The sequence below is a fragment of the Choristoneura fumiferana genome, chromosome 5 (assembly GCF_025370935.1).
Source record: "Choristoneura fumiferana chromosome 5, NRCan_CFum_1, whole genome shotgun sequence".
Classification (NCBI taxonomy): domain Eukaryota; kingdom Metazoa; phylum Arthropoda; class Insecta; order Lepidoptera; family Tortricidae; genus Choristoneura; species Choristoneura fumiferana.
Genome location: NC_133476.1, coordinates 13,521,519 through 13,541,733, shown reverse-complemented (window position 1 = coordinate 13,541,733; position 20,215 = coordinate 13,521,519). Strand labels below are relative to the sequence as shown.

Genomic DNA, 20,215 nt, shown 5'->3' with positions numbered 1-20,215 from the left:
TACCTACTCGGCGGTAGTCAGAAGAGAAAAGAGATACACTATAGAAAGAGAGGCAACTTTTAGGTTAATATGATTGTTGGTAAATTTGTGCTGTGCGACCGGAATTGCACTTTATTGTTTGTATCAAGAGTTGCTATTTATTTAAACGAGTTTGTGGAGAGAATTTTCTGTACTTTTCCTATTTACTATAATTTCGTTGCCGGATTTGAGACCCTGGGTCCTTGGGGTCCCGGCGCACAATTTTTTTTTAAAGAAGTGCAAAAGCGCCTGGTGGACGCTACTGGAGACCAAAGGGCTGGCAGCTATCTCTCAACGAATCGCCATCGCCATTCAACGAGGGAATGCTGCCAGCCTCTTGGGCACCATGCCACGGGGGCCTTTTTTAGATTTAATTTAGTAGGTATTAAGTTTTTAAGTTAGGTAGTTATAGTTTATAGTTAAGTTTTATATGGTTATTTTTTCTTAAATTCTTGTATTTCAAGTTTAATAAACTATTTTATGTACCTATTCTGGTGATAGTTAAACTGTTCGCATGCTGAAATAGGGTTTTAACAAAAATAGGCTCGCTTTTGTTTTTAATTACAATGTTACGATTGTATCACATCGGTATAGGTGAATGCATCTTTAGGAATGAACGAGAGAAATTAATACTTAGGGTCGGAAAAGTTATAATAAGTCACGAAAGGCGAATCCTCACCCTTTTATTGATATTCATCTTTGGTTATCATTATCATTTGTAACGAAATAGTTTATTCTGTTTTTATTGATGTAATTACAAATAAGCTGCTTTGCAAGTTTTTTTTTGCATGTAATTACAAGCAAGGTGTAGATGTGTAAGTATTTGGTGCTGTGATATACTTCTAAGCTTTGTCTGCCGCTTAAATATCAATTTTCTGTGAAGCTTCACCTGCCCATTCTTAGAATTTTTCATTGTATATAGAAAATCGACTTTCCGGTAAATTGTTCATTAAGGTCTCTGAGTGCGGCAGTAAAGGTTTACATAACGCCGCCCGCTGCGGCCGTGTCCGCGGCTGGTGTGTCACGCGTGCGCGGCGCGAGGGCGCGCGGCGGGCGCAGTGCCGGTCGCGCCGGTCGCCGCGACACGCGTGCCGCCCGCGATCGATACCGCCGCCTCACCCGCGCCATCGCTAAATACGGAACGCCGGTAGCTGCACCGTTGCACCCAAATAACGCACCTTCCCATGTCACACGCGACAATACCCTGACATGAAGACGACTGCCCACATGCGTCCGATATCGATCGTGTTTCACGCATGTAGAAATAATAAATTCGGGTGTCGTATCCGTATCACTTCGTTTTCAATTAATCTGTAAATTTCGAGTATTGTCGTACGTTTATTACCGGAGGTTATGATGTAGAAGTTGGGTCGTCGTACCATCGATTGAGGTCTGGAGCGGCGTCGTGACGGCAGCGCCGCCCCGCGCAACAGCTGCCGACGCTCTTGTTATCTTGACCGTGAGGGGATTTATTTATTCTACGTTACTGCCTGATTAGTGATTTGATTACTATACATATATTTACAAATATAATACGAACAAGTTACCGTAATATATGTAATATTATAATTTATCTTACGTATTCAACGTAATCTTATATTAATGCATTACTTAACACTCCTATGACTGGTCATTGGCTATGAGGCCTACATACTTACTCAGTATATAACCTTATTATAGCATAACGTAAGCTTCTTAATTTGCAACAATGTAGTTATGTGTGTCTAACTGTCTACACTGTAGACTGTAGTCTTGCTTTATATGTAGATAGAAGAAATATTGCTATTAATATAGATTATATATTTTTATTTTTACGTAAAACTGACCGTGATTGACCCCTATCTTACCTGATGTTAAGTGACAATAATTATTCAAAGTTGATTTCTCCAGAATGTTTTTATGATCAAATTACCATGTAAAAAGTAAACTCCTATTGAATTAATCCACAGAATCCAAATATAAAACCGATACGGTCAGATGCGCTAATTTTGCAAAAAATACCTTATGGAGCAGAACACTGGAAGAAGAATGCTAGACAATTTCATTCAATGCCAGGCAGTATCATCTTTGACCTTAGCGTTTACTAAGACAGAGACAATGAATAAATAGAAAGTTTTATAGTTCAATGATGATCTTTACCTGGATTCTATCTTTAACCAAAATAACGATTTATAAATTATGTTTATTTATTTATTTATTAGACATGCCAACAGTACATGAACAAGACATTTAAATTAATCTAAATTATAAGTTATAGCCCCCGCTCATGCACCAATAACAGGCATGCAACAGCATTGATCATGTTCGGGGAAATACACTAACAAGTAAAACTATAAGACCTAATGTAATTTTACTAATTAAATTAATAACAAAAAAAGGTAACTAATTTTGAGAGGCGTGCGATGTTCCGAAAATACACCTCTAACTACTTTTCAACTGACATTCCATAAATAAATCCCGCAGTATTCGATAACCTACTTACTTTCTAGTCAATCTTTGCGATGCTTATATCTGGCCTACATATAATTCATAGTAGCTTCTATTATTAGACTTGATTATTTTTACTCACGCAATTACTACGTGTATTATCATGATTGTCAATCCGCCAAATTCTTTGCGAGTTGTGGCGGTGGTTCACTATTTGATTAAAGTTCAATTAAAAAGTTGAAGGTCAATCTGACTAAAAATAGTTTTGGCAATATGTACGAGATATAGGTAAGATCTGACGATTTATCGTTATACTTTTACGAATATGTGTTCAAGTCAAACTTGTGTCACGTTGATATTAAATTGTATTCCGATCCAATTTATGGCAAGCGTAAACAAAGACTAACCCGACCAATAGACATTTAGTGATGTGAAAACCTACAACCTATTGCAAAATAATTAATCTGTTCAGTAAATCGATTATTTATTAATTGAATAGATCAACGTATTTTTGACTATTTTATTACTTATTTACAATACTTGATTTAATTCCAAATACTGTTTATTCAATTATAAAAGCAAAAACATTTTTTTTAATTTTAAGGAAAGTAAATAAAAATCGCTTATTCATCCGCACATTAATCGATTTTTTAAAAGTCAAATTTTCCACCATCTCTACGCTAGTCTAATGCTACTACAGATTATACGCATGTTTCAATCAAGAAATAACGTCAGATTTTGACGAAGATTTTTCAAATGAAAAATAAATATTGAAATCAAGTGAATTTTGTTGAAAAAAGTGATTAGACATCTAGTTAAAATACACGAATTATATATAAATGTGTTATTGATTCGATCCAGTGGGTGTTTATACAAGAATTTTGATGAAATCGGTTTGTTTACACTTTTAATAAATTGGATAGGCATAGTATAACGTATAGACGACTGGTCAGATAATCGAAAATAAACTTAAATAAATGGTTATTAAACACGTACTTATTGACTGTAAGGATCACCCGAATCTTGACCTTCACGGAAAATATACTGTAGTAATTTTCATTCACATTATCGTCATTTCAGGGAACATCACGTTGCCTGACAAGTATAATCATTTTAACTCTTACCAAGATACTAAAATGAAGTTTCATGTGTTACCTGTTTTTTACGTCTCATAAATAACTATTTAACATAGAATGCTTTAATTTTATTGTTGCTTCCATAAAATCTTATGTTTTACCGATTGTTTGCAATAATGTCGAAAACCGAAATCAGAGAGCAGCACTATTCGTATTATGCTGCTGGTCACATTATTTTTACATTTGACATTTCATACTGTCACTTTAGTATTTTGGTTTAATAAATAGATTACCTATAATGTGATAGCGTTCTATGGCGAGTCAGGAACCTAATGATTCGATTATACTTATTACAATAATGGTACGCATTTTGCCGGATTAATTACTAATATCACAGGGTAAGGTCAATGACCAGTTTCTCATGGATGTTTTTTTAATGACAACTGCCTTTTTCCTATTCACTATAACAACCTAGTAATGAGTGACTTCCGGTAATGCTGAGTTTAACAGGTTTTTCCGCGATTTATGACATTGAAAACTATCTATTAGGTACTCAGATAAACCAATGATAAATGATATTTTGAGATTAATGCCCTTCTACAGGCTCCAAGAAACCGGCGACAGATGATGGGGCTGCTAATTACCTGGTTTTTGAGTTTATTTCAATTATTTAAATAGGTTAAAATGTTGTAGGTAGGTTTATATTCGGAATGAATGACATGAGTGACTGACACTTTAGTAGAAAACATCATTGTATAATTTATGACAGATTAAATAAAACTTTAGGCAGCATTGATATCTATAATTGAGTTTTAGATTACAATACAGTAGCTCAGGCGCGGTCCGAAGGGGGGGGGGGGGGTCACATGGGATCAATCCCCTAACAGGCGTGTATACTGATTGCCTTAGCCGTCAATATCATGTCATCTCTTTTAAGATCTCTAGTTAGGCCATGCGAATCTGTAAATTAAGTTAGGTTAGTATTGTTATTATACTAGGCATGTGTGTTTTAGAAAAATACCTCTTTACTGAGACTATTCGCTCAGGTATTACCAAACGAGTTCCTTTTATAGTGGGTTCTTTCTTACTTTAGAATGTTACGAGTAATTAGTGAAGCAAGAAGCAAATTCAGCACATGAATAATTGAATAGTTCGCGGCGGCTATGCAGGTGAAGCAGTCAGACTCGTATCACAGCGGCCGGCCTTAAGTTTATGACATGCGCACTGGCAGTGTTATGCTAACAGTTTCGGCATGTCAAGTAACATTATCGCAGTGATTCGATTCGAACCGGCCGTTAGTACGGTGGCTACTGGCCAGTTAGTTATTGTTATGGCTTCGGCGGAAGTGGACGTCGGAGTCAGGCGCGTGGTTATAATGCAGATTAGTTCTGTGCTCGTGTGTCGTGCTGATCGCGTGCTGTCCGCTGCAGACGCCTGCACTTGATCGTGAAAGTAACCACTGGCCTCAAATGCCAACACCGTTACTAAAAGAAATCGCCTTGTTTTAAGTTAACTCGAGACTACAGTGTTTCTCTGCCAGGCCATTAGTGCGTTTCTTCGTTTTTATTTGTTGTCGACTAACCTCTGATAACCTTTTTGTAATGATGACGTCGGTGGCGTAGAAATGTTGTATTTATTTAATTGATCAGAAATTTCACTGTCATTAATCTGAAGGTGTCGCTCCATGCGGTCATGCTTAGGTTTGAGGAATCACATTTCAAATAATCTTTCGCACATGACCTAAATACTCCTTTTCACAATAATTATCTAGGTACACAGTTTTCATAGTTTCAATACATACAAATTTAAAGACTCAGTCATGTTTGTTTTCTGAGTTGTGGGCAACTAAGTTTTGGTGATACAAATACTAACCTACCCGCAAACCTGAAGATCGAAGATTTTAGTTTATAATTTTCATAATTTATCAATAATTTAGATTTTAATTTTAAGAATTTTAAGTAGTTTCGTGCTAAAGTAAACTTAACGAGTAATTGACGCGAATCATCCTTTTTAATGCTATCTTACAGTAAATAAATTCGCATATTTAAATATTCGTTTAGCCGTTAATGCAAAAATTGCTATTGTTTATTTTGTTGTTAAATTAGTAATACATATATCACGCATATTCAATAAAGACTAAGTCAAAGGTCAAAGTTACCTAATACAGTCATGGGCAAAGATATCGACACGGCCAAAGTTACAAAAATATGTATACACGACTTTATGCACTTAAAAAACATTAAGACCGTGTATACATATTTTTGCAACTTTGGCCGTGTCGATATCTTTGCCCTTGACTGTACATATGTATAAAAAAAAACAATTAAATAAAACGGTATCCAAATAATAGCTCGGTAACCTATAATGGTGGGAGCTAATCGGGTAATGTTTTCCAAGCGATTGCCGATACCAATTTATTTTCTAATCGGAAAGTACACTATACTATTTCTGTATATCTATATGGTAAACACGGCACAAAATGGGTCAAGGTCGATCTCCATCATGTCTGTCTAACCTTGATAAAGAGAGACGCCAAGAAATGGAGGTTGCTCGGAGAAATTGCGAGACTACTTGTCATCATACTAAATACTGTCCACGATAAAATCCGGGCATGCCTAATCTGGTGTATCTTTGTGATGAATGCTAATTTTCAAGCAGCAATTTTTGTAATAGTCAGTGGTTATGAAACTACATAATAAAAATACAATCACAATAAAAATGTTGGAGCGTCTGTGAGTTTTAGTTTCATGTATTTCACTGTGCCTAAATTGCTCTGCACAGCGTTTTTTGATAATCTTCACTCGTTTTCAACTTCAATGCCACAAAATAATTGTATTTATATTTTCACAAGCTGTTTTACGCTCATTGGGATATTATCTTTCCAATAAAAATCATGATTACTGTTTTCTACTGGGGGGAGTCGGGAAAACTTTCTAATCCAAGCACCAAAAGTAGTTTTTATATGGGAGGCATTTTTCTCTCAAAAAGGCAAATTCACCAAAGTTAAAACACTTCCAAACTACCTCAATCTGAAGTCAATTCGAAAAATATTAGCTGTCGTGAAAAGACAATGTTAAAGCTATAAAGTGGATTGTCCAATTTAAAAAATATATATAAATTATACATAAAAACCTAGAAAAGACCGTTAGAAGACGATGTACAAAATAATTTAGGCACAGTCTAATATATAAAGCTATAATTCACAGACGCCCTAACTTTTTATTATGATTATATTTTTATTAAGTATGTAGTTTCATAACCACTAATTACTTAAAAAAGAGTGCTGCTTCAAAATAAGCATTCATCACAAAGATACACCAGATCAGGCATGCCCGGATTTTAACGTGCACAGTCTTTAAATGTGTAGTGTACAGTAAATGTGTAGGTATTGTACGTAATTCACTAAACATGGCACTTTCGCTCCACTTTGTGTCTAACGCTAAATGAGTCTTTCTCAAAGTTAATGAACCAACTTCAATAAAAAAAGATTGAATACGATCCTGGTAGCCTGGTACGGTACCGCCATATCGTGACTTTGTTGTTAGAAAAAAGTGATGACGCGCTACGGCTCTCAAGGTTGCGTTTTTATATAAGTTGTGAGGAAAATTGATTTTTTATCTCCGCCGTAGAACCAAGTAGAATTTCCTTCCATCATTTAAACAATTGCAATTGCATTCCCTTCATTATAATTTAGTACATACCTGGGCGACCGAGCTTTGCTCGGGCTAAAACTCGGTAACCAGCGTTTTCCCAAAGATAAGACCATGCTAGATCGATTTGTCATCCCCGAAACCGCCCACATACCAAATTTCATCGAAATCGTTGGAGCTGTTTCTGAGATCCTGATTATATACAGTGTGTGGCCCAGAACCGGGGATAATATTAAAAACAGAATCTCTATAGATCACCGGTAATTCGATCATCATGGTTCCACTTAATTAAAATTATAGCTTAACTTTTGTTATTTTTTTCTAACAAACTTAATCGTAAATTGAATGTACGCCATCTTAGAACCTAACTGACGTCGCCTGTCACACTACAAATATAAAAAAAATTGCTTTACATTGCTTTTTCGAATAAACTTTAAAGTGTAATAAAAATAAAAAAACTAATTATTTTTAAAAGTCGCTGAACTAAGTTTGACGAGTACGATGTATGTTTTAATTATTTGTCCGTGTTACAGGCCACACCCGGTATATATACAAGAATTACTCGTTTAAAGGTATTAGATAGATAGATAGATTGTTACATTTCGCGTGAAAAGGCGGAGCGTTAAATGGTGGAGACTGTTGTTTGGCTTTTGCTATTTAACGAGTTGACCGATCACGACATTAGGATCGAATTCTTGCCAATACTTGTGCTGGTTTTTGTGAAAGGTCCCTAATACCCCCGCCCGAGTAGAGTTTAGCAGGCGGCGAACGCAGCGCATGCGCAAGGCTGCGTGACGTCAGTCGCTGAATCACGTGCGGCGTCGCCGACCTTAAGACCCAACTACTTAATTTCATGGGCAAATTATTCGCATTGTGCAAAAATTTTACGGTAGCCATCAGCATTACTTAATCCACATTTAACTGCATCGAAGATAAGGACATAGGTATATAGATCTCTATTGCTGACGATCATTTTTTTGCGGTAAATTAACATTGCTTCAGTTTGTTTACTTTAAACCTGAACTGACATCATATATTTGTTCCTCGTGTTTAAAATAAATGGCATATACAAACTACTTCGTTCTACGCTCACGATTCTGAAAATAAGCCAAAGTGCGAAACACGCATCCCAAAACTCAATTAACAACTACAAAGTGCTGAAGCGTGTTTAGCAATTACCATATTTGCTGTCGTCAAAAAACAAAACATGCAATTAGCTTAATTACTTAGTTTTCCAGTTGTCCGTGAAACTAACAAATTGCCTTGTATTAGATTACCTACCCGCTAAAGTAAGCAGTAACCACAAAACCTGGGAATCTTTTAAATCTGTTCGAACTTATTCCAATACATTAGTGTACTGCAAGACTTTTTGAATAATTAAATAATTTGTTAAACAAATACCTACAGACAGATATATTTACAAGGACGAAGTGTAATAAAATTTGGTAAATTTTTCATTTTGAATGCAAGCTTGTTTTTGCTGAATGTACTTTTTGTTGACTGTACTTGTATTGTCACCCAAACTACTTTTTCATACCAAATTTCAAGTCGATGCCATTAACCGTTGAAGAGTTCCGTCCTGTGGAGACGCTCCTGGCCGGTCTACCTGGATGTCACTACCAGATCATTGTATTGTCATGCAATTTTCATAAGTATATCAAATTTCAAGTCAATCCAACTACCTACTGGAAGTTAGTCGAATTTAACTTGCAAGATTTGATTACAGATAGACAGACAGACAGACAGACAACGGGGCATGTGAAACTAAATAAAAGCTTGTATAAAATTCGTCAAAAAGTCCTATTTCTTCATAATTGAGTTCCTATTTTTATATTCAGATCAGAATATTTGCTACTAGCTGTTCAATGAGCGGTGTGGTTTTGTTGTTTTAAAAGCTGCCATTTTAACATGAATCTTATTATACGAGATATGTATATGTAAACCTTTCCCATTGTTTTCGTGGTGTGTTTACTCCAACTTGACAGTTCGTGAGATATGCATATTTATTGAGTATTGTCTGCATGTCAATTACGTGAGCATTTTATTATCATAAATAGAGTTCATTGTGATTAACTACAATTACGGTTTTGTCTTGTTTGAAGCTAGCTAACTGATGTTAACGTAGATTAGATCGATTAGATCCATGAGGCTTATTGGTATTGACCTATAATATTAATTACCTATACAGTACTTAAACCAAGTATTTTGACTCGTATTTTGTTGAGTTGGGAAATAAGGTTGGGGTAATTAGCTTTGTGAAATAGAAACTTTATAAATTTTATTTTGTAATTTATAAATAATGGTAACTTTTTTTACAATTTTGTAATGCGCTGAATTAATTATTTACAATCTTATCATCATTTGTCAAGTGAAGCTCAAGATCAACACGTTAAGTGTCAGTTTCAATAAGGCTGTCAATTAACTACTTAGCCAACCTTTTTTTTTATTTCATTGTCTTCTAATAGCCACAGCCATATTTAAAAAAAACTAACCTTTTTTTGCCAATTTAATTAAGAAAAATAGTTTATCATTGAAATGACATCGGTGAAGTTATTAAAACGTGTGGGATAATTTTTATATTAATTATTAGGCAAAGTTGTGATAGTTAAGATTTATGGAATTATCCAAATTACAATGTCCTTTTACTGTTATCGGCTCGTGCTTTTTTGTTTTGACATAAACATATCACAGGACGGCACTGGATGTGTATGTGTTAGACGAATTTTAAAAAGGTAACTTTTTATTTTTATAAAATGATAAATTTTGAGATACCTAATTGATAAATACAAAAAAAACCCTGTGGTACATAGTAAAATAGGTACTCGAATTTGCCGTCAACGAGTTTGTTAGATTGGTGTACGTAGGTAGGTAAATAAACATCATCAACACAGCCTATATACGTCCCACTGCTGGGCACAGGCCTCTTCTTAGAATAAGACGGCTCGGGCCGTAGTTCCCATGCGGGCCCAGTGCGGATTGGGAACTTCACACACACAATTGAATTGCTTCGCAGGTATGTGCAGGTTTCCTCACGATGTTTTCCTTCACTATAAAGCTCAAATGTAATTCCGCACATGAATTTCGAAAAACTCAGGTGCGAGCCGGGGTTTGAACCCACGACCCTCTGCTTGAGAGGCCATAGGTCAAACCACTCGGCCACCACGGCTTTTTTATACTGTATAATTTATCGCCTGCTACCCTTTTATTGTAAACAACATGTACTAAAAAAAAAAAAACATTAATCCTGCTAATCCTATCCTATTCCTACTAATATTATAAATGTGAAAGTTTGTGAGTGAGTGAGTATGTTTGTTACTTCTTCACGCTGAAACGGTTGGACGGATTTGGATGAGATTTGGCAAAAAGTTAGTTTATAATCTGGATTAAAACATAGGATACATTTTATCTCGATGTTCCCACGGGATAGGGATAAAATCTCGAACTAATAACCGTTGGGCTTAGTTAGAGTCATGAAATTTGGTATGTAGATAGCTGGACATCTGGAATAACACATAGGCTATTTCTTATCCCGATATTCCTACGGGATAGGGATAAAATCTTGAAATAACAACCGCTGGGCTTAGAGTCATGAAATTTGGCATGTGTGTTTTAATTTAACGTCAATGTAAACCACGATGTAATTTTAGGGAATTCCCACGAGAATTTAATAAAATCCCGGTATTTCAATTCAACTGCTGTATCTAATGATTTACGCGTGCGAAGCTGCGGGTAAACGCTAGTGTTTTAATAAAGTTTATGAAAACAACAAAATTTATTTATGCGTGTTTGTTATGACAGCTATAAAAATCCGAGTGTTGGTAATTTAATCCAACCACTTTCAGTATACCGTGGCCGTAACGCTGGCGCGCCTCACTTTGCCCTCAATTTTACATTAAATCAATATTTCATTTACAAAATCTCACTTCATTTACTATTTCGTGAACGGTTGTTTATGAATTATGATTAAAATTGTTATCACAGCGATATCGTGCTATACTTGTTAGTTGGAATTAAAGCATAGAGCGACGTTACCTGCGCTTCAGTGGAACTATTTATACGCCCCCGACGGACGTCAGCCGTCTGCCGGAATTTTCACATATATAAGTCGGACGTTTTACAGGCGCTAGGTACATCAAACTGCTCTAGGCGAGCGGGAATATGAGTACGCGTCTAGCGTCAGTGAACACAAATTCATTGACGTTACTACTTAGAAATTGAATGGACAAAGTGTTAGAGAAGAGTTTAGTGTAGTGTAAGCAGACAGTCGTGTGTGGGAGTGCATGGGGCGGTAAGAGGGGCAGGGCAGACCGATGGTCGGAGTCGGGGCGCGTCACGGCGGAGGGCTTTGGGTCGGGCGCGAGGCGCGCGGGCCGCGCCTCGCCGCCGCCCGGCTTCGATCGCGAGCTCTTCCAAGAGCTGAGCTTCCTCCCCGACGCCGAGCTGCGTGAGTGCCTCGGCGAGTACCCGGACTTCCTCTACCACGTCGCGCGCGACAGGTTCGGGAGACTCTACTTCCGCGTCATCAGGACATTGCTCCTTGACCGAGGTATGCAACGAAGTCGTCGGTCGCACGATCGCTTATCCATAAATGTTGCCCCCAGATCAACGTCTTTAATTGGTCATTCCTTTTGCGCAATGCCGACCTTAGGTGCTTCACCACATTGTTTTCACGCTTAGTTAATACATGCTTAATTTGCCGCTTATCAAGGGCCGTAGTAAAACCTTGACCGACTCTCTCGTTGTCTCGAGATTGGCTAGAAAATAAGTCTATTTACAGTCATTATCAAAATTGAGTGCATACCTATCTATATACCCTATATGACAACTCGATACTTTAATACTTCTCATTTAATATTTCGTTAGATACATTGTAGACAAGATTGACAATTTATTTGTTTAGGTAATAATTAGGCACCTACCTACGCGTTTAGTCTATCGTTACGAGTACATGACAATATAGAGTCATAGAAGAGGTGAACACGGAAAATGTGTTGACAAAAAATGGGTTTCTGCATCGTGTGAGAGACAACCATGAATACATCACAATCGATATCCGTTGTAATCTTGAAGTTAAGTAACAGTGCGAAAAAATCACATCCACCACATTCAATGGTCTCATTGCCCTCTGTTCCCACAGTTAGAAAGTAAACTACGTAGTTGATTATTCTCAAAAAATATCTCCTATTTATCACTTGTATCTTAAAATGATTAATCTAGGTTATCAATAAATCGTAAATTCATAACAAAAGCATTGTTAACGTACTAGTTCAGTCAGGTACAAAATAATTCTATGATGAGTGCTTATCATCGCTTCCTCAATAGCACATTGTATATATTATATTATGATCATTTCGATAGATGTTATCATTGATCTACTTATTGTAGGTGGGTGATAGTTGCAAGCTTGCAAGCACTAGAAGACAAACATATGTGTACCGAAGTAAAGCATTGTTTTTATCAGTACTATTATGTGTTAAGCACTTGTATGTTGTCTCTTTTGCTGGTACTTGTATTTTCCCACATGTGTGTAGACAATTGAGTAAAACAGTTTGTTTTGCTCGCCCTCCGCGTTGCGGTGGCGGCGAGCGTCGCCTCGCTGGCGCACTAGTCGCCAACTTGATCGGTCGCCCCGCGCTAGTGTCTGTCGCTACGGAATCCACGTTGCTTATCGATGAAACACCTATCGTTCCATGAACTATCGAGTTCACCAATAATGTAAAAACAGTGTCATAGCTCAGTTCATCGGACATTTTCGATGAATTCGCCACGATCTGATGTCGATAAAACCTTCCCTGGTTAGTATCATTAACTCCATATCGAGCAATTACTGTCGATATGTAAATAATTTAGTGTTTATCATATCTTATCGAAGTTTGGAACCGGCTAGCAAAGCGTAAAGGAATCGCCATTCTGTGTTTACGCTAGCGTGCGTTTCATTGACTCGCCGTTTTTGGGCCATGTTTTGTGTTCTTTGAGGTAGTTTTTGTACTGTTTTACTATTATACTACTTGTTTTGTCCAATGAAGGATTATATGAATTGATGATTGTTCTGCCTACGAATAATCAATTGTTAGTTGATGTATTACAAATATTTTAACTGCGTTCACGAATTTAAAACGGTGGTAAGTGAATTAGAAAAAAAAATTTTTACGTTGGTATGGTACAGTCGAATGCAAAAAAAAATGCACACACAAATATATACACAGCCATAGTGTAAAAGTATGTATACATCGACCTTATGTTTAGTGGCATAAAGATGTATGGATATATTTGACGTCTTGGTAACGTATATATATTTATGCTTTTGACCGTACCTACATAGTACACAAAACAAATTTCGCAATAGATTTAATACATACTTGTATGACCACGTAATAACAATTTATAACTGAAATTGTGAAGTCATTCCAGTCATTATTGATATGATAATGTTACTCAAACAAGGGCCCAAAAGCTGAAATATTGATTGGCGCAGTAAAAATATTTAGTTGGTATAATTTTATTTTATATTTTTTCTTATACAACTATTACCCCCTTTCAGTAATGAAGTTAGTTTTCCCAAACCAAGTTCTCAAAATTATACTTTCATCCACAGTTCTATGCAGCAACAGGGTGAGCCAAATGACAAAAACCTACAATGACATCGAAGCGGTAACACGGCTCTTAGAAGAAGTAAGTATCCATTGTTTCCACATCTTTTCATGCTATCGTTGTTATGTGTACGCATATTGATTGAAGGTACTATCAGGTTTCTCTTTCAACGATTGATAAAGTCAAAAATACCATAAACGGGACTTATCACGCTATTTTTACACGAGTAATATTTACCTCGACGTTTCGGCAACGTTACAGTTGCCGTGGTCACGAGTAGACTGAAGTGTGGTCCCGTTTATGGTATTTTTGACTATGAGTGAGAATCACGAAAGTTTAAAACGTTAGATTGATAAAGTGTCATAATTCTGGAAGGATTCGAAACATATAATTGGAAATGAAAACTTATGAAGAGTTCAATTTTCCGCGGCGTATCTTTAGTACTCCATCCAAGTATCGGGCTTTATTCACGTGTAGTCTATCTGTTATAAGCACGCGTATGTTCACTATCTTCTAATACTAGCGTAATGAAGTATTTTGTATCAGTTCGATAGGAATTCATTATTCATGATAATTATATAAATATTAGCAATTTGTTACTCAAGATAAAATTTCTAGATTAAATAATTTCTTTTTTCTGTACCGTCATCGCTATTGATTACGAATAAAACAAAAGAACGAGGATACTTAAATCTAATCTAGATTCCTAAGCAGAGTACGCCACAAAACTATTCGTACCTATTTCGTTCGAAACCTCTCGTGTCATTGGTTGGCATTGAGGAGAATGGACGCAATGTGGCTTCAGTGAAATTGTGAATAATGAATCGAATCATTGCAACGTACAGTCAGGAACAGACGTAGGCTGACAATTGAAGGTGTAGAAAATCTATACGAACTCTTACTCTCTTGGCAAAACAGTTGTCAGGGAATTTATAAGAAATTTTGCGACTGTTCTGCTGCCGACTGTATCTTATAATCCGGAAAATTAACCGGCACCCCCTAGGGTGCGAGTTATTTATTCAATACGACGCTAAAGGCAACGTTTCGGCGGAATGGCGGCTCCCACTCTTGTTATACTCGGAATATTATCCCTAGATGAATAAATATTATTTTAGGTTAGCATTTTTCGAGTCGAATAAGTTTTTCCTTGGGATAAAGCTGCCTTTAGGGTGTGTTTCTAAATTTCAAAGTTAAGTTTCAAAAGATTCGGCTTTTTATATGTGTAAAATGAACACCGATGGAGTATAATTAATAATGAAACTTAAATCGAATAGTGATAATGTTTGAAGAAAAATAGTGCAGTAGAATTTAGTTTACAATAATTTGAAATTTGTTAATCTTGTCTCTTATCATTATAATATTGATTTTCAAGTTCAAATTTGAATTGTATGCAAAGAAATAGAGTACCTAAAAGCATTCAGCGATTTTCTTCTTTGGTTATGGGTCTTATTGTTCAAATTATCTGTGCGTATTTACACCTTCACATGTACTCTTGTTAGTTTTTTTATATCAAAATAACGCAATGGATTAATTTTAAAATTGCTACACCCCAACAGGGCATCATTTTTTTATAAATCTTTTGTATAAAATGTTGCAATAAATAAATACTGAACGCTATGAAATGGAACGAAACTTTATAGCTAATATTTTATTATTTTTATATAAATAGAAAGAGAAGGACTTAGAGTTGACGGCCCGCATCGGTAAGGAGCTGCTCGCCGCCAACGGCCGGCTAGAAGCACGGGTCACTTCTCTGGAGGGCGAACTAAAAGGCGCGAGGGACCACGTCACTCAGCTGAGGCACGACCTCATTGCCAAGACTGATTTACTCCAGGTAACTTTTTCTTCTTTTTGAAGTGACCTTACATTTGTCTCTTTCGCTGTCACCTTCAATTTTGAAAATATTTCCCATACAAGGTGTTAATTAAATGAAAACCTGAAAGTACCTAGTTTGTTCAAAATCTGTCGTAGATTACACTAAGCCGGTTATGTTTTTTTTATCCCTTCACCCACCCATTCACCGTGCCCAGTCTAAAAGTTACGAATGCGGCATACGCCAATTGAACATTTCAGCGTGATTGCATACTATTTAGATAATTTAATACTGGCCGTTTTTTTGTCAATTTCATTTTCTTCTAAGAACAGCGAAGTGCAACTGACAAGTACAAATGACTAGTGTAGAAATTAAGCAAAATTATTGATTTTTCAAAAAATACAAATGTTTTTTTAAATAATTAAGGCATTTGAAAATAAATACAAAACTAACTAAAAATAAAAAAGGCTATTAAGTTGTCTGAGGTTTTGCAATTATTTAATTAACACTTTGTATAACTTATTTCTTCTCTTGTTTACGAATCTTTTGGCTTACCGCAACATTCAGCTACTAGCTGCCGATTATAGATAATTAATTGCTAATACATACAGAAGAATTATACATGTACAGTCACAGCACGGGATAGTTCAGCCACTGTTCCCAATTTCGCTATGTATAGTTAATCGGGTATTGTATTATTTGGCTAAATTTTGAATAAAGTGAAGTCGTATGATTTTTAGAGTTCTAGATTATTATAATAATATTCAAGAAAAATAGACTAAGGCAGATAGTTTCGCTCTCCCATCTATAGCCATTTTGAATTATAGAAAATATCGAAACTTGGCTGCCATGTAACTAGGTCATTTCTGCCAACGAATAAAGATTCTATGTTCCAGTTCCTACTGCTGATGTCACGCCAACGGCATAGTTTTTGATGCTGTAATTTTGTATATTTTTCACACGCCTATAATAATAATTCTTATACCTCAAGCGTTGTACTTTTCAAATTCAGAGTTCTTAATTACTTCCGCGACACAAATGTCGTTGAAGTTTTGCGTTCATCGACAAAGCGCTACATTGTAATTAGTTGATCGGGTAGTACCCGTGAGTCGTGTTGTGTGTAATAAGGTACGTTGTTGCCTTATTACTCGTTAAAGACGATGAGAAGAAATCGATTGTGGTTCCAACTAAAAACGGTTTCCTCCTGCGTTTGTTATAGCGAAGTTGTTACCTGGTAGTAAAATACGAATTATTGTTTAAGATTAGAAAGCAATCGTAATTCGATAGTTAATAACTTTGTTATTAAGTATCCGGCTCGAGTGACCAAGTTTCTCAATATTGATAGGAATATTTATCTAATGGAATATTACTTAAGTCAGTATTAATGCTGAACATTTTTTCAACATTCCTTTGCTAATTCTCACGATAAGATATGAAAAATAACAATAGCCTCAAAACATTGGAATTGAAACAATATACTAACACTAACAATGACACGTAAAGGGTAACGACTTGGTGGGAAAGTGCGTAGTAAATGAGAGAACGGCAATGCCGAAAAAAATTCATTGACCTATAAGTAGCTCATGTGTCCCTTACTCGTTTGCCTACTATGATTATAAAAAAAAACTAAAAGCTTCTAATGGAATTTTCAAATTTGCGTACGTTACGTAACTTATATTTTACGCGCTCACGTTTCTTAAATATTATTGGTATATTTATAGATAAACAAATGTATTAAGTTTGTCGTTGTAAGTCTTGTTGTAAGGATTAGGAATATTTTTACTTGATCATATCCCTGCGGAATGCAAAACTAAGAAGCGTCGAAAGTGATTTGTTTTAATAACTATTTAAATGGACGAAGTTCGCGATATGATCGATAAAGTTTAGTTAGAGACTTGGTCGAATCACTAGAGACTGTCCAATATAACTATCCAGCTACCCTCTTATTCCCGGACTAAATCAGGAAGATGAAATAATTCAATGGAATTAGAATCATATGATTATTACTAGTTGAAAGGAAAAGGAAATAGAATTTGTTTTGTTGTGCCATTAAACATAGATTAAACAACAATAAAAGTGCAAGTATTACGAGAATCTCTATAAACTTGATGTTACGTTTACTAACCATAATATTTTACACAGCTTTGTTCTGCTATAGAGCTCCGTATTCACTACGAGTATAAGATATCTGCTGCGGAATTAGTTCTATTATAACTTTATAACATTTATAACAATTTTTATTTATAGTGAAGACAGCATTACTTTAGTGCTAGTGCGTTTAAGGCTGTCCAAACTACCTAAGGCCGTGAAAGAAGCTTACAAGAGCGCTTGTCAATTGGATTATTTTATTTTGCCTCTTGAAGTACGAATACACGTAAACAATAAATTGTTGTATGCGAAGCTATAGATAGAAATAAATAAAGAAAGAAATTTATTTGTCAAAATTCGGCACAACAAAAATAAATAACAAAACTAAAAAAAAAAGAACCTTACATAATAGGATAGGTGGATCTCTTTGTGCAGTCATTGTAACTAAGCGGCCAATTCCATTACAGATACTGACAAATGATACAGAGGAGACTCTTTCACCGTCGGAGCAGGAGGCGGCTCAGGAAGCGGCGCTGCGCAAGCGCACCGGAGCCCTGGAGCGCGAGAACCGGGCGCTCCGCGACGAGGCCGCGCGCCTCGCCGCCGGCGCCGACTGCGCCGAGCTGGCCGAGCGGCAGCTGCTGCGAGACATTGCACACCAACTCGGTAAGACAACTTGAAACAGATGGTTACGGCATTTGTGGGTTTCTACCATAGAAACAATGGGTCATTCGAGCGTTTTTTTTTATTTCATTTACGTGGGCACATTTTTGTTGGCATGGTAGAAGGTTCTGTTACAGTTTCCAGGTTATCACAGTTTCACAGCATACAAATCTAGGCTTGAAAAATTAATAGATTTATCTCAAAATTATATTTTTTCCATAATAATTAAAGGATTTCCTTTTAAATAAAATAAAAAATCGCGCTTGAATATTTCGAGATTTTATGACTCCCATTTTTGTATGTCACGCTCAAATCGTCAAATTATTGAAATGTACACTTTTCTCCATGAAATTAACTTACCTTGTCTTAACCTCGTAAGTCCTGACTTTTTTATCATACATAGTTCTACAGACCGAGGCGAGAATACTAAGTAATGTGCTTTTGAAAATTACTTACATAATTAAATATAAAGTTCATTCGGTTATTCTTACCATTGATTTGTAATTTGTGAAGTACACGGGGACTTACGAGGTTTATCTGACGCGCTCGAGTTTTTCTTAGGGTCGTTTGTTTTTTACTAATCTGATCGGCTACCCTCAACGCACGCCCCTATTTTAAGGGTCCATTACATGGTGCAAGGATTCTCTCTATATGGTTTTCTGACGCGCTTGAGTAAAACGCAAAATCTCCTGTTGGGCTCCCCTACTATAAGGTGAATTGTTCGTAAAATAAGCTATTGCAGCGCGTGCTCTTCATATAAAGTTTTTGCAAAAATTTCACCATTAGCTTTATTTTTTTCAAGTCTTTTGCTGATTGTATATTTTGTTGTTTGGCATCTAAACTACGTATCCGTACCAAATTTCAGATCAATTAGTCACTCCTTTAGTCGTCTCGTCTAGTGTGATATCGTTGGACAGGTATTTTAAAAACATCTTCCCAGCCTAGTAGCCTTTATAAGTCAGAGAGTAATAGTCGATCAAAACTTAATACTGAATATTTGCCACACATTATGGCCAGTTTTTGTAATCGTGATAGTTCCAGGTCACTTAACGTACTCTTAATTTCTATTTTCAATTGTATTCCAGAGATTATTAATTTAAGCTTGTGCCAATTGCAGGATGTCATTAAAAACCTATTGCTTTTATCACGTAATCGTTGTTTAAATAATAATAAAATTGATAAGTAATTCTATATCTTTTGCTTTTGTGCTAAATTTACTTGATATGAAGTGAAGTGACCAATCAGATTTGTAGAAACAAAACACGTTCATGTAGTTTAACTATCGTTTATTGGCTTACATAAATCGGTTTGTTTGTGTTCAATAAGAAGTTTAATGAACTTTCCGGCTTGTGCTATTTTCTCGTTGCACTTTATATATTCTCACCAACGATGGGGGTTCATGACCTATATTTAATATTTTGTGACCTATGTAATTTTATTTTTGACGCAAAAAGGAAGACCAAAGGAAGACGGCAAGTAACGATAGTGGCGAGGAACGAAAACACAACAAACACTGATTTGTCTTTGACATTGTTTGATTAGGAACTTCTCAGATGACGAGGTCTTACTGTGATACGAAATGAGATAGCAAGTATCATATGCAATGTTGTCTACTAAATGCTTTCTGTGGTGAACATACTCTTAATATTCCGAAGATTGAAGAACACGAAGAAAGAAGAATAAAGACTTGATGGCACAAGGTGGCCTTGCAGCGTGTTTTCTATAAGGTTTGCACCCTGTCAGACCATACTTGTTCCAACATGTCTTAAGTCATCGGGTAAAAAAGAAAGAGGAGTCGCAGAAGAGCAACATTTTTTGAAGAGTTCATAAAAATGTATACCTTTGTCATTAGATGCTCTACTTTTATCATTTAGTCTCACCTTGTTCTA

General features: G+C 36.0%; 1 protein-coding gene across 5 annotated transcripts in view; it reads left to right on the top strand.

The window, feature by feature from the left end:
• milt (trafficking kinesin-binding protein milt) overlaps positions 1 to 20,215 on the top strand; it is a 46,483-nt gene that overhangs the window by 14,766 nt on the left and 11,502 nt on the right. For 3 of the 5 annotated variants that reach the window (XM_074088031.1, XM_074088032.1, XM_074088030.1), the window contains 3 exons: positions 13,767 to 13,843; positions 15,432 to 15,596; positions 18,131 to 18,329. In XM_074088031.1, the coding sequence (XP_073944132.1) occupies positions 13,767 to 13,843; positions 15,432 to 15,596; positions 18,131 to 18,329 (441 nt within the window). Of the gene's footprint in view, positions 1 to 1,096; positions 1,478 to 12,756; positions 12,967 to 13,766; positions 13,844 to 15,431; positions 15,597 to 18,130; positions 18,330 to 20,215 lie in introns of those variants that run through there. The other 2 variants (XM_074088034.1, XM_074088033.1) reach the window with 2 other exon arrangements.